The 24,294-nt window shown below is 44.2% G+C and overlaps 1 protein-coding gene across 2 annotated transcripts in view; it reads right to left on the bottom strand.

The window, feature by feature from the left end:
• Window positions 1-3,985: 3,985 nt before the first annotated feature.
• Window positions 3,986-24,294, bottom strand: part of pias2 (protein inhibitor of activated STAT, 2) — a 95,218-nt gene continuing 74,909 nt past the window's right edge. For both annotated transcript variants that reach the window (XM_084338004.1, XM_084338005.1), the window contains exons 12-15: window positions 12,982-13,177; window positions 11,446-11,594; window positions 8,398-8,435; window positions 3,986-6,310 (exon numbers count right to left, since the gene is read on the bottom strand). In XM_084338004.1, coding sequence (XP_084194130.1) covers window positions 6,089-6,310; window positions 8,398-8,435; window positions 11,446-11,594; window positions 12,982-13,177 — 605 coding nt within the window. In that variant the 3' untranslated portion in view covers window positions 3,986-6,088. The remainder of the gene's footprint in view (window positions 6,311-8,397; window positions 8,436-11,445; window positions 11,595-12,981; window positions 13,178-24,294) is intronic.

Genomic DNA, 24,294 nt, shown 5'->3' with positions numbered 1-24,294 from the left:
TCACAGACTAGGGATTATATATGCAGTGCCGCTCCACGACCTTGACCCGGTTATTAAAATGATATAAAAGCAATAACTTGCCACGGCTTTATACGTGATTCTGTCAACAATGCATGGATTCGAAACCCGTATTAACTTGTGGTCAGGCGGCAAAGTGTTAAGATATAAACACGACATTCCAGTCAATGCTTGTAAGAAATAACCACGGCTGGTGTAAGTTGGGTAGTGTAGTTTTATGAAATGTAGAAGTCCATCGAAAGCCCTGGGTCTCCTCTTTCTTTTGAAGACCAAGATTTCATGACTTCCTGTTCTCACGTATAAATCGTCCGATTTCCAATGCAATGTGCAGAGATTTTTTACAAGCTAATAACACTTAAAATCATTGCTAAACAAACATAGTGCTGAAAATATACACTGTGACTGCTGTTTTGATAGGGTTATGGTCTTTACTCTTGGCTACATTTGAAAAAGAAACCTCACTTATATGGACTGTATTGATCTATTTGTGCAGCGTTAAATAAATCTACCAGGCTGATCGGGCTTAAACAGGAAAAGCAATACTTTTATTTATACCTTTCTGTTGATGTGTGTATATATATTGTGTGTATATGTGTGTATATATATTGAGCTGTACTGTACTGTACCCATTCTGCAATCTGTTAATAAAGTTTTCAATCAATCAATATATATTTACATTTTTTTTTATCTATAGCATTAGCACCTTTAAATTAACAGTTGAATCTACATGGTACTCATGCCAAACGATGATCGTAAATCTTAACACATTGGATGCCAACAACGTGATAATTCGTTATTGCCCGCCATGCGTTGAACGCCAACAACGTGATAATTCGTTGTTGGGATCAATATTTCATTTTTTCACCATGGCATTCATAATTGATCCAGCCTCCCTGCGGGACTGCAGCTGCACCCTGTCTGATATTGCAACGCCTCAATACCGCCGCCTGGTGGATGATCGGGCGAGTTACACTCCACGCCAAACCGGAAGTGGCACTGGTGCATCGATGAAATCCCTCCGGCAGTAATATCTTGTTACATGGGTCCAGACAAACACTTGTGTGCATGGGATCGCTTTCTAAACGCAATAATCTATATGATTTCTGCGTTTATTGCGTCATACAAACAGGAAATGGATCTAGCAGATCGACGTCAAATAATTGGAATATTTTTCCTCCAGTCTCATCGGTGAACGGTAAAAGGAATATAACGTTATTTTCAGCTTGATTGTCCATTTCTTTGTTTGCAATCCATCTGATCAATGTATCAACCCATACTAAATAAAGCAGTTACTGACGATCAAGGGATTATAAACGCCCCCCCCCCCCCCCCCTTTCATTCACGCATGATGAAGCATAATCTATACCGATCATATACATTTGAATTTTTTAATATAGCGTGTATAGGAAAGAAACACCAATCAATAATCTATCATATGCTTCAGGGCCTATAACTTGCGTTTTTGGAATTACAGCAGAAAAGCTTAAAAACATACTTATATTCTCGACGGTATTAACACAACAATGTATGAATAAAAAAATATAACGTTCCCACATCCGGAAAGATAGATACCCGATGTTGAATGGGCCATAGTAATGTCAATATAGCTATAATATTTAAAAAGTTATAGCCCTGCAAAGAAGGTAAACATCTCCATAGGCTTACAGCGGTGGCAGACTGGACCCAATGATGGGCATACTGCGTGGCAATCAAAGTGTTAACCGACCACACTTTTGATTTTGTGGGGGAAATAATCTACGCTGGTGACTGGAGAAATAACTGAGCAGCTTCAGAGACAAAAAAAACGAGGGAAGTAGAAATTAAACGAATGTCTTTTCTTTCTCGTTCCACCGCCCAGGTTTCACAGCTGACCTGCGTTCCAACACCGGAGGCCAGGCGTTCCGTGTTCGACCACTGGCAGATCCTGCCCGGTGACCCCGGTGAGGAGAACACCCGGCCGGCGCAGGTGGTCAACGAGACCCGCAAACGCAAGGGCCTGAAGGAGGGCATCCCAGCACCGGGTTAACTACCTGGACAAGATGTAGCTCGCTGTTGCCGTACTGCTTTTCTCCAGTGCAAAATCACTTTAAATTATCAAAACATTCAAACGATAACCAATAAAAAAAGAAAACTAAAAAAAACATGTATACACAACATTGTAACTGAACATAGGCTGTGTTTTTACAGATTGAAACAATAAAAACATGATACAGCTTTGTAAGAAACACTTCTATGACATCTTCATTCTGACAGAAAATAAAATCAAGCACCTTCAATTTGTGAGTCTTTGCTTTACGAGACGGCAACTTCAATATGTTGACGTTAACAAGGTGTGTTGCTATGGTATCAAAGTGGTTTGCAAGGGTTGAGCTGCGCCTTTAGACAACTGGCCTTCGGAAATCATGGAAAAGGTTTCAGTGCAGCAAGGGACTCGAACAGAGAACAAAAAAATCATTCATTGATCAGTCTGGATTTAAACATTTCTATATTTTACATTGCAGGGCTGTACACAGTAAAATGGGACACACCATGTAAATGAGCTGTTGAACAGATCCTAAATCAGCTGTTGCAAAACTTTGCAGACAGCATTGATTCAATCTCTGACATTGATGTGATGAGTCCTAATCGTGTTGGAAATGAGCATCCGATTTGAATCCAATGTGAATGCAAAATATCTTCACTGCACCCAAGGGCTTAAATGAAGAATGACGGACCTGTTTTCTGTGACTCCCATCTCATTGTCTTTCTATACCAGAGGCTCCCATTCCCAGCGTAAAAGCCAACATCTGTATATATATATATATTATTACTCTTATGTGTTTGTAATGAACTGACCTGCTGTTAAAAGGATTCATGTGTCAATCAAGCCCTAGATCACAGACTAGTTGCACCTGTAGAGAAACCTACATCATAATGACTCATCATGAAGGCCTCATTCTGCACTAAGGAAAGTCCAACATGGACTGAAACAGCCATGTGTACAGCCCTGCAATGTAAAATATAAGAGAATCCAGACTCTAGTCCGAATCCTTTCTTGCTAGTGTCTACGGTATAAATGAGCAGATGGATCCATATTCCCCAATCAGTTTGCATTTGAACAAATACAAAATGTAAAAATTAACTGGTTTAAAAGGTGGTATAGATAACATTCAGCCACTAGATGTCGCCCTAGAACACCAGCATATAATTTATCCAATCGGGTGCATTCCACGTGGGAGGGGATGCGTGAATACTTTCGACAACAAATGTTTGTTTCCGCGTGCGAGTTTTGCGCTCTGATTGGCCAGGTCATGTGACATATGCGCCAATCGTGGGACAGCAAGTTCTGAGCCTATTTCCGGGTCTAACAGCCTGCAAACTACCTGGCGTGCTATTGCCATGCTCTAAGACAAACTCTAACCTTAACCAACTTCGAAAGAGCGCCTAAGCTTAACCAGTGTAGACACTTGCGGTCCCACAATTGGGCGTACATGTCACATGACCAGAAATGACCTGGCCAATCAGAGACGCGGAAACAAACATTTGTTGTCAAAAGCATTCAGGCGGAGGGCGTACATGCACAACATACATTTTGGACGTGCAAATGCATTAATCAATTCTCTCAAAAACGTATTCCGCACCTAACTTGTTTTGAGGTTCACATAAAATGTAGTACGAAAAAAAGCTGTAGATGGTAATAGACATTAACTTACTAAACATACAGAAAAGGTAAAGAAAATCTTACCAGCAGTATCAGGCCTGTGGAATATGTCCTATTAGGGGTGAGGTAGGCACTTAAAAAAAAAAGCAAACACACCAGTCTCTGTGATTGTCTGGTTGGTGAGATTCAGGATTCCTGGGACAATCAGATTGTTTTGAGCCTTCCAAGCGATGTTCCCAGGGTCACATCAATAACTAACACCACCATCATGTACCTCACTCTCACTGACAAATACACACATAGAAGAAAACCGCATTCTAGTCAAGAGACTGGGAAATAGCTTTTATTAATTAAAAAGAAAACGATCCAGCTGGAAGCTGCCGCTACCTGGACTTAAGTGATTCAGAGCTTGATCTGATTTCAGATCAGTTCACTGTTGCTCATTCCCTACCCCACCTTAAAAGGAACATGCCAACATTATGGGAAAACCACTTTCTCCAGTCGGACAAGAAGATGGATACCAATTTCCTCTCAGTAGAAAGCTATCCGGCTGCAAGCTAACATAGCTTAGCACAAATTAATCAGATAGTGGTCCGTATCTGCTTCTAGTAATTTATTCTAAGCTAGGCTATCTTGCAGCCGGATAGCTTTCTACTGAACTTAGAGGAAATAGGTATCCATCTTCTTGTCCGACTCTGGAGAAGAATGTAAGCGCATTTCCCATAATGTTGGAGTGTCCTTTTAAGTGAATGTAGGTACTTCCTTTAATCTACACCTGGGGAACCACACCTCTGACCACAAACAATAAAGTCTGGAGAAAGTCATGAACTGTGGCAGCAGTTTGATTGGCTCAAGAGTACAAATGGCGTACTATAAGTATAAAGTATAGTATTTTGGTTTGCAAAAAAAGTATGCAGTCCTCAAAAACGAAAATGGCCATGGGAAATTCATTAAAAGTTGTTTATAAACCCATCATGTAGGAACCCTAACCTTCACAGATCCATCATGTAGGAACCCTAACCGTAAACAAACTCTGGCCTTTACCTTACAGGTCCATCATGTAGGAACCCTAACCCTGACCTTTAACTTTACAGGTCCTCGCCAATGTCTTTCTGGGCTATGGGATCTAAAAAGCACAAATAAAAACAGGATGATCAAAAAAGGAAAGTACTAGAGCACACAAATCATCGTAGAAAGACTTCTTAATAAAACATAAAATAATTAAACATCTTCGCACCTAAACTAAGTCTTTCTGAGATGATCCGTGTCTACAGTACCTTCCCTTGCTCAAGTCTGAGCAGCACTGGCCGCCGTCTGACGAACAGGTTTAGCATGTGAACTCTGACTTCTTGGCTAGAGCAGTAGGTGTGGCTCGGTAGGTGAGATGACATAATGTACTATCTGACCATTTCACCAGACTGTGGGAGACCAAAAAAACTTGACATGGGGACACTCCTATTCTTAAAACCTCGTAAAGATGAACAGTAATTTAATAAACTATTATTGCTGTGACTGAATTTGAGAGAAACATAAATACACTTTGTTAAATCAGTCAGTAGAACTACAGTGAGCTGCCTCATGACGCCCCCCTGTCACGGTACTGACAGGCAGCCGGTACGACCAATCAAACATGCTTGTTCGCCTTCCACGTCTCGATTTGTCCAATTAAAAAGGGAAAGAGAAGGCCAGTCAAAGCCAACAAGAAGTACAGTAAAAAAAACAACACAGTCCCAATCTCTCATGAGACGTATGAAGAGGCCAAGCTCGGGGAACAGAGTCGTCATGGCAAGTCCAAACTTTATCGCTCGTGGCTTCCACCTCGCCAGCCTCCTGTCTAGAGGTGAGGTGAAAAGCGAGGAGTTTGTTAAGAGCTGCACGTGTCCAGAAGAACAGTCTTCTTTCACCGGTGATCTTCAGATCACTGAAGGGCTGAAGAGCAGAGACATTCGTGAAGGTCTGCTGTTGGAGATGTGGCCAGTCTACACATCAGGCCAGCATGGTGTCATCAGATCAGCATGGTGATCTGGCCACGCCTCTTTTAGGGGGGGGAAACTTGGGACAGTAAACAAGGGGGCAGGGGGAGGTTGGGGAGCCAACAGACTTATCAAGCTCCATACAATCTATTACCTCGTAGTTTTAAGTCACCCAGAGATTCATAAATGTAATGTTATATGTCCAGGGAGGAAAATGGGGAAAACGTCCTGCAGTTGAATGGGGGAAATACCACAACTTGGATAGCGTGAACGCTCCACGATGGCCAGTGTTGAAAAGTAATTGCTTGGTGTAAGAAAACAAACGTTCAAAGCATCCTGCTGACCAAATACAATAGCGGTCAACAGGAACGGCATTCGTGTTTCCCCCCAAAAGTAGGCGTGCTGGCAAGTACTGCCAAAGTCCCCGGATCTAGCGCCAGTCTGGCGTATCCTGTGCTCAGTCTAGCGAGATGATGTCCGATATGCTGTTGGGACCGCCTCCTCCGCCAACCCCTCCTCCTCCTGTGATGACACGGGTCTCGTGAGTGGAGCTGGCGACGTGGGCGCTGGCCTCGTAGTGGCTGGTTGAGGAGGAGACCAGGGAGGAGCTGGTGGTGGCGGCTACGGCACTCTGGAGGCTGCTGGTCAGATTATCCAGGAACATGGGCGCCCGGTAATGCTGCATATACACAGATACAACAAAGGGTCAATGCTGCATATACACAAACGGCAAGACTCTGGGTCCTATGATCTATGATGCCTCTAGCTCAGGGGTTCTCAAACTTTTTTATACCACAACCCCATTTTATTTTGGATTTTTTTTGGGGACCCCACACTTAATGTATCGTGGAATTTCAATGTGGAATTAAGGAATAAAGATAAAAGCACACGTTGTTGAACTTGATCATGCATATTTATTAGAAAATGTAATTACAATACTAGGTCATCAATACACATTTATAAAACAAGGCATATTTTGCCAAAATATGTTGCCAGAACATATAATTAAAAAAAATATATATATATATATTTCACCTACCCACAACCCGACTTTGGGTCGCGACCCCTAGTTTGAGAACCGATGCTCTAGCTCAGGGGTGCCCAACCTTTTTTGAACCAAGATCTACTTTTTAATTTGCCACCTAGCCGAGGAATTGTTTTTTGATTGTATTCCACTTTTGCTTTGGCAATGTAAACATGTTTTCTTTTAATTGAATTGACTGTGTTTGACCTACTCTCGGCTAGTATTAGTAGTAATAGTAATACCCATTCAATATGCACATGACAGAAAATATTATATGGCATAGAAAACATGTTTACATTGCCAAAGCAAAAATGGAACAATACAATTAAAACAAAAAAGGATAGGGGAGCTCCAGTAGCTCACCGCGTACCTCGAACGCTATTTCGGCGTCGGGGACAACCGTGCGCGTCACGGATCTGGGGTACACGAGTTCGACTCCCGGACTCGCCGTATTTTCTCAGAGTGTCTTTCCCCCCATCTATACCCCATTCAACCTGTTTCTGTCGGTCATACTTGACCAGAAAAAGCGATAAACGCGAAAAGAACCAGCTGACTGGTCAAAGTATATAAAAAAAAAAAAAAAAAAAAAAAAAAAGGATATACCGGTATGTACAATTAAAAGGGAATAGGAATGATGTGTAAACAGAGCTGTCACATTGCAACTGACAACACACAGTCAATTCAATTAAAAGAAAACATGTTTACATTGCCAAAGCAAAAGTGGAATACAATCAAAAAACTATTCCACAAAAAGGTCCGTCAACAGTCACTGATAGTTCTCCTTTATCTTAAATGTTTAGTAGAATTAAATGTCATTCTCTACTAGGGATGGGTATCGTTAGGATTTTATCGATACTACTACTCTTATCGATACTGCTTAACGCTTCGGTACTTTATCGATACTCTTATCGGTTCTTTTTGATTATTTTGCCCATTGCTCGCATCAATTATATTGCATGTCATTGAAGGTCCGCGCTGGTCTGTGTCTAATGAAATTACAATTGCATGTCATTGAAAGTCCGCGCTGGTCTGTGTCTATAATGAAATGAGGGGAAAGCTCTGTGCTAAAGCAAGCCTCATCTCAGCCGCGATGTGACATATACTCGATGCTATATAAAAATAATCTCGCGGTCTACTTGAAATCAACCCGCGATCTACCAGTCGATCGCGGTCGACTGGTTGGGCACCACTGCTCTAGCTCATGAAATTAACTCCAACAGTCCTTAAAGCTTGAGATTCTCCCCTGTTGCAGAGTTTAAAACCTTGATCACCAACCTTTGTCAATCAAGTTGTACATGTTTTAATTGATCGTTATCCTTACTTGTCATATTGTTATGATTTTATATGCCTTTTTTTAAGCTTACCGGTAACTCTATATGTACACTCAACGTGACTAAATGAGGGAAACCTCAGTTGCCTTTCGAGTTTAAATAAAGGTCTGAAATTAAAATAAATACCCACACAACGAAGAGTTAATGCTGTGTACACACACACAACGAAGGGTTAAAAGGTAATGCTGTGTATACACACGAGTTTAAATAAAGTATAAATAAATTAAATGATTTAGGCTTCATTATTAATCAAATCTGACAACATGTCGTGCCATGGTGGATTTTCGTTCAACTGACTACTCTCTGCCAAATCATGTTTATTGATCATGTGAACAATTGGTCACCGTCAGTGTGCGTTTAGTTAACCCTTCACATACAAGTCTATCATAACGAGACCATGTGTTACATTACCTGAGGGTCTGCTTGGATTAGAGAAAACAAGTCCAGACCTGAGAGAGATGTCGAGACAAAAACACATGAGGAATAACATCATTATAAAATTATACAAACAATGTACAGAGTAGGGCTGTCTTAAATACTTCGAAGCTTCGTTCGATGGCACAAGCTTCGAACATTAAAAAAAAATCGAAGTTTAAAAAAAATTATATATATATATAAAAAAGAAATCAAATTTTTTTTAAAAATGTTTACTTCGATTTGTGTGCGTGTATGTGTGTGTGTGTGTGTGTGTGTGTATGTGTGTATGTGTGTGTGTGTGTGTGCGTGCATGGGGCCATTGGGTGGGGCCGGGGGACAAATACACTGGAGGAAAGTAACCCAGCTCAGCAGCACTGCCCAAATTATATCATCACTATTGCCTGTTTGAAGGATATCATCCTCAAACACATATACACCTACATGCCTTGTAGAATTCCACACATAAGAAAGAAAGATACTGGGATGAATAAACAAAATAGGAAATAAAATGTAGAAATGCATGCAATACATAAATAAATATGAATCTCCATATATGAAATAGAACATTTAGATAAGGTGCTACTGAGATGTTTTGGTGAGTTCTTTGTTTTTTTGTGGAAGTAGCCCTTCTTAAAAATGCATGAACATTCACTGATAATTGGTCTGTAGTGGAGTCTACAAGGTCTACATTGCCGGACCATGTAGAATCCGGAACTTGTAGACAGACATAATTCTGTGCATAGTTTAGTCTACACAGGCCAGGGTTCAAAATTAACGGGGGCTTGGAGCAAAATGCCCTCGAAAATTGACCAAATGCCCTCGAAAATCAGTTAAGGGGGGCAAGAAAAGCCCCAGACAGTTTACTAATTATATATATAATTATATATATGCTCTACAGTGCGAGCATTTCCCTCGTATTTGCCCCTAATAATATGTGTGTGTGCGAACCGGAAAAATCATTTACTTGCAGTGTGCGAGATGAGTGAAGATTACAAAACAGCTCCGCTGTTAATAGTTCAGAAACTGGACTGAAATTCAGTTTTTGGGTGGAATGCAAGGAGGGAGGGAGGCGGGGCCCGCTGCGTGTTACAGGGTGCTTGAGGTGCAACGCAGACAGACCGAGAGCTCTGCTCTGCTTTCATCAAGCATGCATAGTGTAACATTAAGTTACACTGCTATCTTAACGTTAGCAAGCTAAGCATCTGCATAGCGCGACCTGTGTAACGTTAAGTAACTTGTGTTCGGCGGGGAAAGACCGTTCCATTTGTAACACAACTTCAAAGAATAACATCCAAATCCGATCCCGATGCGCATTTCCTTCATTCCACATTAGACATTCATTGATCCAGAGGCAACCGGCTATTAGTCTGCTATTTGTAGATATATCAAGACAACAACACAACTTGCCCTCAGGGACAATCATATTTAATCTATTTAGATAGAGTATGTATTATTTACAGATAATTGAAGGTACCTCAAAACATGAAACCAAGCCATGTCACACATTGTGTGTGTGTGTGTGTGTGTGTGTGTGTGTGTGTGTGTGTGTGTGTGTGTGTGTGTGTGTGTGTGTGTTACTTGAACAATTGGCACTGTGCTCCTACATTTCTTTGTGTGCTCCTAAATTTGTATTTAGATTTTATTTATTAACATTTTATTTAGGAGCACATGTGCTCCTTGGGAAAAAGGTTAGCGTAGAGCCCTATATATGGAGACATTAACATTACGTTATCAAACATAGGGACGAAGACTGTAAAAAAAAGTGTCAACAATGTTTTATAATCTTTATGTTAATTTTCATTATAAAAATGTTGTGCCCCCGAAATACAAAAAAAAGCCCCGAAAATCAATTAAGGGGGGCAAAAAATTCCTTGAATAATTTTTTTTATTTCTAACCCTGACACAGGCCATATTTCAAATAATCAAAATCTTACTTCATTCATCTTAAACATTCTTGATTTGGGGGATTGGTAGTTCCCATGAAATCTGAAGTTGTTCAAACGACAACAGCGATCCACCTTGAATTAAATCACACAGCAGAGTGAAACCTTGTTGGCTGCGTCACAGTCACGAAAGGGGCTACTTAATTCATTAATCCAATCCACTTTATTTATAGAGCACATTTAAAAACAACAAAGTTTACGAAAGTGCCGTACAAGTCCCACAACATAAGATAAAAATTTTAAAAAAATAAAAAAAAATTAAATAAATTAAAATTAAAATATTCGAAGCTTCGAATTAAAACCGAAGCTCGGCCCCGAAGCTTCGATTGCCAAAAAAAGCTTTGAAGGTCAGCCCTAGTACAGAGCTAAAGCAAAGTTACTCCCGGACTGTGTGCAAAGGTTTTTTTTCAATACATGAAAGAAAATATGATTTGAGAGACATTTGTACATTTACTGTTCAAAAAGCTAAAAAAGGTATTAAATGGAGATGTATTGGGGTTAACTTGTGGAACAATGCCGAAATGCTCATTTAAGAATGAGTAATTGGCTTTTGGTTTTGAAAAATAAATAGTTTGTATAGCTATTTTTGAAGATTACAAATGTGAATAATAAAAAGTTTTAAATAAATGTTATACTGTTTGAGTCTTAATTTTGTTAAGAATATAGGACAGGCATGTATAAGCATTATGCTTAGGCTCAGCCTGTACCTTTTCAGTCACTGCCAAATCAAAGATTGTTGAATGATTGTACATATTGTATTGTGTGTGATGACTGAATAAAACTACTACTGCAACATAGTATATAATTAGATTATAGTGTCTATTGTAACTATATTTACTGTAATGCAAATATAACTATATATATATATATAAGGCATACAGACCCATTAAAAGCTACGTTTACTATAATCTGCCCCCTAGTGATCTAAAAAGTTAACAGCATGTATTAGAAACACTTCAGAGAACCAGGGAGCTCAATCTGAGAAGAATAATCTCAAAAGGCTTGATTAATTTTGACGACGCGAGATGAAGTAATCAGTAAAAAGAATGGAACCGCTCTGCAGTAGTCGTGACCACAAGGTCTCAGCCGGCTGCCTTACTCTGCATGTCTGGTGGGTGGTGGTGGATGGTGGCCAGCGTGGAGTGGTGGTAGGGGACTGCATAGTCTGCCAGCGTGGACGTCAGGTAGGGGGCGTCCAGGGCCTGGATGTTTGGCACTCGCACCGTGGATGGCTGGTATGTCAGCACTCTGGAAGAGGAGGGGAGAGGACATGGTTTGAAAGTTGAGCTCTTGTGAACTGAAATTTGTGTAGAAAGTTCTCAACAAATGTAGAAAAGTACTACTATCATGTATTACTGACTTAGTGTAACTAAAGACATGTTCGTCACCTGGTCTTCAACTAAAGACATGTTCGTCACCTGGTCTTCAACTAAAGACATGTTCGTCACCTGGTCTTCAACTAAAGACATGTTCGTCACCTGGTCTTCAACTAAAGACATGTTCGTCACCTGGTCTTCAACTAAAGACATGTTCATCACCTGGTCTTCAACTAAAGACATGTTCATCACCTGGTCTTCAACTAAAGACATGTTCATCACCTGGTCTTCAACTAAAGACATGTTCGTCACCTGGTCTTCAACTAAAGACATGTTCGTCACCTGGTCTTCAACTAAAGACATGTTCGTCACCTGGTCTTCAACTAAAGACATGTTCATCACCTGGTCTTCAACTAAAGACATGTTCATCACCTGGTCTTCAACTAAAGACATGTTCGTCACCTGGTCTTCAACTAAAGACATGTTCATCACCTGGTCTTCAACTAAAGACATGTCCATCACCTGGTCTTCAACTAAAGACATGTTCATCACCTGGTCTTCAACTAAAGACATGTTCGTCACCTGGTCTTCAACTAAAGACATGTTCGTCACCTGGTCTTCAACTAAAGACATGTTCATCACCTGGTCTTCAACTAAAGACATGTTCGTCATCTGGTCTTCAACTAAAGACATGTTCATCACCTGGTCTTCAACTAAAGACATGTTCATCACCTGGTCTTCAACTAAAGACATGTTCGTCACCTGGTCTTCAACTAAAGACATGTTCATCACCTGGTCTTCAACTAAAGACATGTTCATCACCTGGTCTTCAACTAAAGACATGTTCGTCATCTGGTCTTCAACTAAAGACATGTTTGTCATCTGGTCTTCAACTAAAGACATGTTCATCACCTGGTCTTCAACTAAAGACATGTTCATCACCTGGTCTTCAACTAAAGACATGTTCGTCATCTGGTCTTCAACTAAAGACATGTTTGTCACCTGGTCTAACAGACATGAATTTGCATCTGAATCAGTATTTCCTACATTATTGCCATTCTGCAAATGAACCCCTGAACAGGCCAATCTGTGGTTAGGTGATAATGGTTGCTATGTCTTGATATACGAGAAATATATAGACATACTGGATCTTGTAAACAGGTCACAGTGGAGCAGTAATAACATGCTTTTCCAGTGTTTTACCTGCTCTACCGCTGCACAGAAGTTTGGCGTTTTCTTTTATAAAGTGATCACCAATGGTTACAGGCAGCCATGGTGGAAGAAAGGTTGTAGTGTCTATAAAGCTGCTGGAGACTGACCCCTTCCCGTGTATCTCCTCGGTCTTTGACATGTAGAGGCAGCGCTTCTTCAGCGGCGGGTCCACGTCCTCCTCTTCCTCCTCCTCCTCTTCTGAGGAAGAGCTCTCCAGGGTCAGGTCGATGATGTCGGCCTTCTTGCTGGAGTTGGGTTCGGTGCTGGTGGGAACCACTGCACTCTGGCGCACAGGAGCCGTGGCTGAGGTGACACAGGTTAGAGGACGTTACTCAGGGACAGAGGACAACACGGCGCCCGCAGGGACCGGTCGGCGGCAAGACATGTTCTAAAAGTAGTACTTATAGTAGTAATTTTATAGTTGCTTTTCTTTTTGGACATTAAATATCTTTGGAACCATTTGTGATAAAGACTCACTTTAAATTGTATCTGAAATCTCGACGGCAAAATTGAAAGTGTATCTCTCCGCCGCCCACAGGCTGAGTGGTCGTTTCTGTATCCATCTATCATATATCTATGTCAGTCACTATAGTCAATGGAAATGCTAGAAATGGTCAGGTGGGCTGGGAGAACCAATGGAAAATGATCGTTTCTCAATAGTCCAGTGCGCTCCACAGATCGGGCCGTCAGACAGACACGCGCTAGTTGCGCGTAATGGAGTTAAGTGGTCTGACAACTATATAATTTATTGTGCAGCTTGAATGCTATTTGGATAAGATGCAAAGAGGGACATTGATAGGAGCTCAAAACAGAAAAGGAGGAGAGCTATATGATGGAGGGGCCTTTGTGTGTGTGTTTGTGTGCGTGTGTACGAATGGTCGGTGAGGGCAACTTATGCTCAACTTTAGGAATGCTCTGCGAGGGAAACTTACTCTCAACTTTAGAAATGCTCTGCGAGGGCAACTTACTCTCAACTTTAGGAATGCTCTGCGAGGGCAACTTACTCTCAACTTTAGGAATGTTCTGCGAGGGCAACTTACTCTCAATTTTAGGAATGTTCTGCGAGGGCAACTTACTCTCAACTTTAGGAATGTTCTGCGAGGTGAGCGGCTAAGTGGCACAGTGGGCAAGGCGCTCGCCACTAACGCAGGAGATGCTGGGTTCGAGCCCAGCTCTCGGCGTTGCTTCCGGCTTGGCTGGTCGTTCATACTAATACAATTGGCAGTATTAGGGGGTGGGAAAGCCAGTGGGTGGGGATCAGGAAAGTATCGGGGGCAGCGTGAGCCTCCCACGTGCTACTCCTCGCCACTGAGAGATCGAGCTGTTCAGGTGAAAAGATGCGACGGCTGCCTCCTCGTGTACCGGAGGGGACACGTGATGCAAGGCTTCATCCACATTGCAGCCGACCAGTGGGAGGCATGGTCTAGCAACGTTCAAGACAGGGGAGGGGAGAATTGGATAATACGAAATTGGGATGGGAGAAAAATAGAAAAATGGGGAGAAAAAGTAGATAAAAAAAGGAATGTTCTGCGAGGGCAACTTACTCTCAACTTTAGGAATGTTCAGCGAGGGCAACTTAGGCTCAACTTTAGGAATGTTCAAGTTTCAAGTTTCTTTAATAGTTGTCATACAGAAGTACAGAATACTTTTATACAAAATGCTTCTTACTGTTACGCTCCAGAGACTGTGCTAGACAAGATAAGTATGAAATAAAATAGTATAGCATGTAAAATAGAAGTAAAAATAGGTCACAGTGTTCAGTATAGACATATGTACAATGTTCGATGCAGAATAGAAGTAACTGAGTTACCATACAATATACAATGTACTATGCAATGTACTACAATGGACTGGCAACATCACCTCCTGGTTTGGGAATAGCACTGCACAAGACCGTAGCAGACTACAAAGAGTGACACGTTCAGCCGAACGCACAATTGGAGGGGGGCTTCCCACCCTCCAGAACATTTACAACAAGCGGTGCAAGGGGAAGGCTAAGTGTTACAAAGGATCAGATTAAACCGAATATATATATTTATTTATTGATATATATTGCATAGTATTTGTATATCGTTTGATATCCCTTGTATATTCCTTGTACGTATACACGGAATGTCCCTTTAGCCTATTACAGACCATAATATTTCATTCTCCTATTGGACAGCGGTCCACAGGCGCCAGAGCCGTGCCTCCAGAGTCAGGTTCAAAGTCACCGTCAAGACATGTCTGAACATGCCCGGCCTTGCCCAGGGCTACGAGACAGAGATGAGGCTGGCACTAGTTTGTTCGCCGTGCATATAAATATGGCGCAGGTGAATACAGAAGCACTTAGTCAGAAGTCAGAGTTACCCAATAAGTTGAAGCCTCACCCACGATACTCCGTGCGGTGAAGTATGGCCTTTTTGGCCCCAAAATAGAGCATCGAGACCGCGTGCGAATTAATAACTGAATTGTCAGAGTTTGGCGCTATACCGTCGAGTGCGACATATTTCTATTAAGTCAGTAATAGTCTATTTGTGTATAGTGTATCGTGCGGCTAAAGTTCTACAGTGACCAGCATCACCAACGCTTCCTCGTATCAGCTAGAGTGCTTATCCAGGCTGGGCTGCTTTCATGGCGCTTTCACCCGAGGAGACCTAGACGAGAACCGTGTGGACATGTACACTGGATTAATCTACCCGACGACTACATAGCCCTTTGCGGCTGGATTGTATTTGTTTTGGTCCTGTGATTTATGGAGCGGAGAATCGCCGACGCCTGCACGTGTTGGATTTACCCTGTGAGGAGCCAGGTCGAGTCGGCGCCTCAGAGAGCCTGAGGCCGGCTAGCTTTCTTCACTGTGGAGCTACAGTCTACGGAGAACAGCTGTATTCGTCTGTGGATCAAGAGACTATTGCACCGTCTCCTGTACTTGGAGTCTCCTTAGTCATCGTTGACCAGACTCTCTACTACCGACAGATCCTCTACCCCTGCTGGCTTACAACCGGGGGGACCCTTCAGTATCTCCCGCTATATATTACTAGTGTACCATAGATATAATTCCCTAAGATTCAGGTTGTATAATTACCTCCTGCGTAACCAGAGAATGGACATTCATTATTGATTTGCCTACGCATATTCCTTTGCCTTATAAGCGCATCCAAAGTATAATAGATACGTATATTATGTACCTTTTGCTGCAATAAATACTTGATTATTACTTTGTGTGGAACCGATTTCATTGTGGGAAGTGTTCATCATATTTATATATCATGTACTGTATGGCCAGTAATTAAAGTACATAAAGCGGTAGTGGTTTAATGATACCATACTTATCAATACAGTCAGGGAATTGTACCCCTCAGTTACAATTGGTCCTTCGAGCCGGAGGGTAACTAGTGTAATATTAATATAGTGGTATTAATATTGACATGGCCTATGATGAACACTCCACAAAATGGTTCTCCTAAAGTAGATCGCCCGCAGCGTAGACGGCAGACACCTCAGTACTTAGAGGATTACGTTGCCAATATACTACCTAGCTTTCTACAGACGGTAAACGCGGAAAAAGTAGATAGTAAAATTATGTCCGACCCTATCGACCAGGCTACCCCGCCAATAGAGGCCCTAGTGGGTTCTAACGTAACTGACCAAGCTCACGGTAGGGACCAGGAGGGACCCGACATGACTTTACCCCCCGTCAAGACCGAAGAAGTAGTCCCCGGAGAGCTCCAGGATAAAGACAGCCCTCCAGGGATGGAACCCGACCCACCACAAGAAGAGACGCGCACCCAGGAGATGGATCTCCTCGGTACGCGACAGGAGAACGGATCTCCAACGAGTACTGCCGGGAGCCGATCGCCTCGACCGGCGTCTTCCCCCAGCGAGGCGGACAAGATGCTGGCGCAGGCACTCATCGCCACCCTGGCAGCCTCCACTGAACGCGATCGACTTCAAGCGCAACAGACGCGCGAGCGCGAACATTCTGCAGCCGAGCGAGAGCGCTTCCAGGCGCAACAAAGGAGTGAAGACGACCGCATAAGACTGGAGACCAGACGCCTTCAGACGGAAGAGAACATTGAAAGAAGCTGCGCCGATGCACAGCACGCCGCCGCCAATGCACAGCGCAACGTCGCAAATGCACAGCTCCACGCCGCCCATGCCAGCGCGACGCCGCCAACGCACAGCGCGACGCCGCCCAGGCCAGCGCCAATGCGCAGCGCCGCCAATGCCCAGCGCGAAGCAGCGCGCGACGCAGCCCATGCCCAGCGCGAGGCAGAGCGCGACCGGCTGCAGGCGCAGCTGATGGACAAATTGGTTGCCATGGCGACACCCCCTCTCTCCGCACGGAGCTCCCGGAGATCGTCACGACAAGGGTCTAGGACGCATTCCCCTACCCGACCAAGCGACCCGGGACCCCGCCAACAGGAGGATCCTGTCCACGTCTCCGAACCCCCTCCCCGGCCGGTCCATACGAGACCCAGCAACCGGGAAGAACCGGACCACGCCGAGAGACTGAACAGAAGACTCCAGGTCCTCGCAGAGGAAGAGGAGGAGGAAGAGGAGGAATGTCAAGCCGACCAGCAGCAACGTACTCTGGACCAGGAGGCCCAGTACAGCCCCGACCAGCAGCAACGTACTCTGGACCAGGAGGCCCAGTACAGCCCAGAAGTCAGCCCCGAGGCACTGCGCTACAAACCCCCGACTCAACTCACGGGTGAGTTTGACGCACCGCCAGCCCAGAGGAACAGCACCTGGGTACCCGGCCCTTGGTACCCACCAAGTACCAGCCCAAGACGACACGTAAGAGGAGACTCGCCTAGGAGGCCTCTCCCCCAACGCTCACCGATGTGCCAGTCATCCATGGCATCGTACCTTGGCACACCGACGTTCCCGGACTTCACACACGAGAACAGAGCACAGTACACAGAGCTACGAATGTGCTTAGAGACAATGATGTCCGATGTAGTTGATGAACCGTACAAATATGCTATCCTACTGAAGCACCTCAAGGTGCCCTGAGCGCACAATATAGCGCTGGCCTATGCCACCTCTACTACCCCATACACCGCGGCTCTAGCAGCACTCGACCAAAGATATGGACGCATATGGGACTACGTAATACAAGAGATAAGGCATATTGACCGCCTACCCCCAGCCACAGACAATCGCTCACTAGATGACCTGTCTATCAAGGTACAATCCCTGGTAGGGATGCTGGGGGCGCAAAGAGAAAAGGGTATGCACGAACTGTACGCGAACTCTAATGTCGAGAGGATTTTAGAGAAGCTTCCGCCCGCCCGACAAGAGCGCTTCAGGCGGCAAAGAGACCACCGTGATCCTAACGGTCCCGAGCCATCCCTCCTAGACCTAGCCGACTTCCTGGCGAGAGAAGTCAACAGCCTACGGTTGGATACGTTTATGCGGAGCACACCAAGCTCCAGAGAGGGACCTAGGAGAGCAAACGATGGCCGCAGATTGGTGACCGTCATACACCAATCAGAATCAGTACCGAGCAGCAAGAACCACAACACCCCCTCGACGAAAGAGGACCAGTGGAAGATTGAGTGCCAGTACTGTGAGGGAGAACATCGGCTGTACCAATGCAACACTTTCGGGAAGCTGACCACGGACGAGGTGAGTCAGTGGATCAAGGACCACCGCCGCTGCTTCCGCTGCGCGCGCAGCCACCTAGCAGCTGAGTGCCGCTTGAAGAAGAAGTGCAGCAGGTGCGGTGGCACCCACTTGGAGGTCCTGCATGACATCAACAGGCGTCAGCCAGGACAACAGAGTGGGCCCGTCGCGGTAATGTACCATGCCGAGGCGGTGGCACCAGTACCGAAGAGCCACCAGACCGCTCCCTACTGTACCTACTGCGACGGCGGACACTGGCTGGCACAGTGCGCCGAATATAAGACACTGAACCCCGTCCAAGTTGACCAGTGGCGTGAGGCGGCCCAGGCGGGCGCCGCTTACCACGCAGGGGCGGCCCAGGCGGGCGCCGCTTACCGCGCAGCACGGTGCGGAGCCCACCAGAAGGTCCAAGGCAACCGACCAACAGGAGTGCTCCACATTGACCAGCATAGCGGGACCCCCCGAGTGCTCCTCAAAGTGGTCAGAGTGCTCCTGAGCTACGAGGACAAGGTCCTGGACACTTACGCCGTCCTGGACGATGGGTCTGAAAAGACTCTCCTCCTCGCTTCCGCAGCAGCCCAGTTGGGCCTGCGGGGTGTCAAAGATACCATGACCATACGCACCATCAGAAGGGACCAGAAGACCATAAAAGGTGAAAAGGTCTCCTTCAAGATAGCAGCGGTGGACCAGCCCGAGAAGCAGTATAGTATAACCAACGTCTTCACCAGCCATGACATAGGCTTGACTCCAGGGTTCGAAATTAACGGGGGCTTGGGGCATAATGCCCTTGAAAATGGATAAAATGCCCTCGAAAATCAGTTAAGGGGGGCACTTAATGCCCCCGACAGTTTACTAATTATATATATTTATCCGGTAATGGAGCGTCTGTGTATCGTATACGGTTCAGATGACGCGCAAATAAAAAAAATCATTTGGCGGAGCCGGTGTTCTGCACTGGCTGCAGCAGCAGCAGCAGCCAGGTGCTAGTCAGTTTGTGTAAAAATGGCACGCACAATATAAATCAATCTTCATTACGACTTTAAAAACATAGCCATTAACATTACATAGGCCTACACACATCTTGCCATAGCGTTAGCAGTTTGTACAATGTTTGTAGCTGTTAGCTAGCTAGCCCTTCACAACAACAGCTAACACCGTAGCTACTAGCTACTGTAGCAGAGGAGGAAATGGGAGTCTGAGAGGCGGGGTGTTTAAAGACAATGATAGGCGTTTATTCAACATCCAAGAAGGCTAACATACAACTGTGTTTTACTAACTCCAACCGGGACTATTGCCGCTTTCGCGCTGCTTGTTGACGTTATGAACTGCTCCTAACGTGACCGGAGCTGAAGGTGGCGGTGCCACACGCTAAAATGTCCGTGGGGACCCGGCGCCAACCCATAGATAGTTCCAACTCACCGAATTACGTAATCCACCACAGTTGCACTCAATATTTAAATAATGTTAGTCTAAATATATGTAGACAGAAACACAATAATTTCAAGCAGAAAACGAATCTTTCCATTAAGAACTGACAAGCAGGGAATTTAAACATGGTTGACATTGTTTTTGTGTGTTTATATTAATTAAAGAAAGGAAAGTCTAGTGCTGGCTGAGCATAGTTTGTTTGCACTAAATTAATACTTTGACAAATGTAGCCTATATTTTTCAGTCAGTTCGGTCTTTGTGTGCCAAACATTATTTAAGGCTGTAAACACTGTAAACCTTTTATTTTATTTTTAATAAATGAGAAACATGTTTAGATTTGAGTGTTATAGAAAAAGAAAGCAATACGCTTGGACCAGCACTCACAGATTTTGGTATATTTAATGGCAGCCTGAAACAAACATGTTTCGGAACGATTATGTTCCGAAACATGTTTGTTTCAGGCTGCCATTAAATATACCAAAATCTGTGAGTGCTGGTCCAAGCGTATTGCTTTCTTTTTCTATTATACTCGACGGGATTTCAGCACCCAGTGTTATAATTTGTGAGCGCAGTCTATCTTGACTTTTAGATTTGAGTGTTAATTTTTTTTTAATAAAAATTAACGTATATCGAACTGAAAACCGTGACCCCAAATTCGTGATATGAACCAAACCGTCCATTTTGTGAACCGTCCCACCCCTACCGTTTATCATAAAAATTCAGTGCCCCCGAAATACAAAAAAAAGCCCCCGAAAATCAATTAAGGGGGGCAAAAAAAGCCCTTGAAAAAAAATGTTAATTTCTAACCCTGCTTGACTCAGTACACCTACCCCATCCCACAGCTGATGGCTAAGTATGTGCACCTACGTCAACTACCTATACCGCTTATCGACGGCGCCACACCGACCCTGCTCATCGGCTCCGACCACGCGGACCTCATTCTCCCAATTGAGGCGGCCCACATCGGACCCAAAGGATGCCCAGTCGCGGTTCAGACCCGACTGGGATGGACGCTCCAGGGCCCCCTCTACGGACTTGACAGTCAACCCACGTCTACAAGCTGCCTACACACAAAGGCGAGCGACACCGGCCACTCCCTCGTACAGCAGAGGCTATTGACATTAAGCGAGAGGCCCGTGAGAGAACCGTGGGCACCAGAGGGAGTTCGGAACTCCACCCCCCTCAGCTGCGCTTCAGACGTAGCTGACCTCGAACCCAGCACCCCAAGCGACTCCTTGACGGGGCGGCCGGGACCGGCCCCTCCTCAGACGGGGTACAGAGCAAACAAGAGAAACAGACGGAGGAGGAGGAGGCACAGCCAAGCACAGATCAAAGCAGTCTCAGGCCCGCTTCCTCCTAAGCGCCCCTTCATCCCATCCAGTCGTCATGACCATAGACCAGTCACTACCCCGAGCTGCGTGGCCGGCCGGCCGCGTAAGCAAAGTGACCACTGGTGCCGACGGAAAGGTCAGAGTGGCAGAAGTGCTCGTCCAAGGGCGGACCTACAACCGACCCGTGGCGAGGCTGATAGAGTCGCCAAGGCTCCCCGACTCGCTTAATGACGACCATGACCCCTGACTTTGTGAACTGCCTACCCTCACAACGGACATTGAGTAGTGGACAGTGCGGTTAATCTGTCTCTGCTTATCTAATTAGGTGGGACTAATTAGGGGGCGGCTGTTACAAAGGATCAGATTAAACCGAATATATATATATTTATTTATTGATATATATTGCATAGTATTTGTATATTGTTTGATATCCCTTGTATATTCCTTGTACATATACACGGAATGTCCCTTTAGCCTAGTACAGACCATAATATTTCATTCTCCTATTGGACAGCGGTCCACAGGCGCCAGAGCCGTGCCTCCAGAGTCAGGTTCAAAGTCACCGTCAAGACATGTCTGAACATGCCCGGCCTTGCCCAGGGCTACGAGACAGAGATGAGGCTGGCACTAGTTTGTTCGCCGTGCATATAAATATGGCGCAGGTGAATACAGAAGCACTTAGTCAGAAGTCAGAGTTACCCAATAAGTTGAAGCCTCACCCACGATACTCCGTGCGGTGAAGTATGGCCTTTTTGGCCCAAAAATAGAGCATCGAGACCGCGTGCGAATTAATAACTGAATTGTCAGAGTTTGGCGCTATACCGTCGAGTGCGACATATTTCTATTAAGTCAGTAATAGTCTATTTGTGTATAGTGTATCGTGCGGCTAAAGTTCTACAGTGACCAGCATCACCAACGCTTCCTCGTATCAGCTAGAGTGCTTATCCAGGCTGGGCTGCTTTCATGGCGCTTTCACCCGAGGAGACCTAGACGAGAACCGTGTGGACATGTACACTGGATTAATCTACCCGACGACTACATAGCCCTTTGCGGCTGGATTGTATTTGTTTTGGTCCTGTGATTTATGGAGCGGAGAATCGCCGACGCCTGCACGTGTTGGATTTACCCTGTGAGGAGCCAGGTCGAGTCGGCGCCTCAGAGAGCCTGAGGCCGGCTAGCTTTCTTCACTGTGGAGCTACAGTCTACGGAGAACAGCTGTATTCGTCTGTGGATCAAGAGACTATTGCACCGTCTCCTGTACTTGGAGTCTCCTTAGTCATCGTTGACCAGACTCTCTACTACCGACAGATCCTCTACCCCTGCTGGCTTACAACCGGGGGGACCCTTCAGTATCTCCCGCTATATATTACTAGTGTACCATAGATATAATTCCCTAAGATTCAGGTTGTATAATTACCTCCTGCGTAACCAGAGAATGGACATTCATTATTGATTTGCCTACGCATATTCCTTTGCCTTATAAGCGCATCCAAAGTATAATAGATAAGTATATTATGTACCTTTTGCTGCAATAAATACTTGATTATTACTTTGTGTGGAACCGATTTCATTGTGGGAAGTGTTCATCATATTTATATATCATGTACTGTATGGCCAGTAATTAAAGTACATAAAGCGGTAGTGGTTTAATGATACCATACTTATCAATACAGTCAGGGAATTGTACCCCTCAGTTACACTAAGAGAATTATTAAGGACTCGAGCCACCCGAACAACTGCCTCTTTGAACTGCTGCGGTCAGGCAAGCGATACCGGAGTCTTAAGGCGAGCACAGAAAGACTCAGAAGAAGCTTCTATCCCCAGGCCATCAGGCTGCTAAACGAACAATAAACACTATGCAACAACCATCAAATGCACACAGCACACACACCCACACACTCACTTAAAGGGGAACTATCTTATAAATGGCCTTTTTGAGTGTTTAGCATTGTTTCCTAGCTATGTGAACTTATATTAATATGATCTATGTCTAAAAATTCTCATATTGGCGCATTCTTCCAATTCTCCTCTCACAATATTCACCCTCACTGAACTGAGTCGTTTGAAAATGTGCCTATATGTGATGTCATATAGTCACTGCTGCATGTTAATGTTCAAGAGGCGGCGCAGGCCACACAGTGGTTTAGGAGCCCAGGCTCAAAACAGCTCGAAATCTTGAGGTAGAAAAATGCTGTTTTTGAGGACTTGATTAGAAATACAAAACAATGAATAAAAAATATATATATATTACAGAGGTGTTCCATAGACTCACAGGAATTGTGTAAAAGTGCCCAAATAGTGAAAGAAATAGTAAAATAGTTCCCCTTTAAACAAACAACACACTGCAGCACCCACTCTCCACACTTTAGATCACACAAACACACTTTATATTTATTGATAAAGGATTTGCACTACAACTCGTACACCTACTGTAAATTGTACGTAAATTGCACATCATCCTATTTCTGCCTTGCACTATATAGTATTGTATATTAGTACACTACACAGTACTGTATATTATATGGTAACTCAGTTACGTCTACTCTGCATCGAACATTGTACATATGTCTATACTGAACACTGTGACCTCATTTTTTTTTACTTTTTAAATAAATACTATGTTATTTTATTTCATACTTATCTTGTCTTGCACAGTCTCTGGAGCGTAACAGTAAGAAGCATTTTGTATAAAAGTATTCTGTACTTCTGTATGACAACTATTAAAGAAACTTGAAACTTGAATATACAATACTATCTAGTGCAAAGCCGAAATGGGATGAGGTACAATTTAGGTACAATTTTAGGTACAATTTTACAGTAAGGTGTACGAGTTGTAGTGCAAATCCTTTACCAATAAATATAAAGTGTGTTTAGGTGATCTAAAGTGTGGAGAGTGGGTGCTGCAGTGTGTTGTTTGTTTAAAGTGAGTGTGTGCGTGTGGATGTGTGTGCTGTGTGCATTTGATGGTTGTTGCATAGTGTTTATTGTTCGTTGAGCAGCCTGATGGCCTGGGGATAGAAGCTTCTTCTGAGTCTTTCTGTGCTCGCC

Source organism: Notolepis coatsorum, assembly GCF_963971535.1.
Source record: "Notolepis coatsorum genome assembly, chromosome: 2".
Lineage (NCBI taxonomy): Eukaryota > Metazoa > Chordata > Actinopteri > Aulopiformes > Paralepididae > Notolepis > Notolepis coatsorum.
Note: the sequence above shows the minus strand (reverse complement) of the source record. Positions and strands in the feature narration are given on the sequence as shown.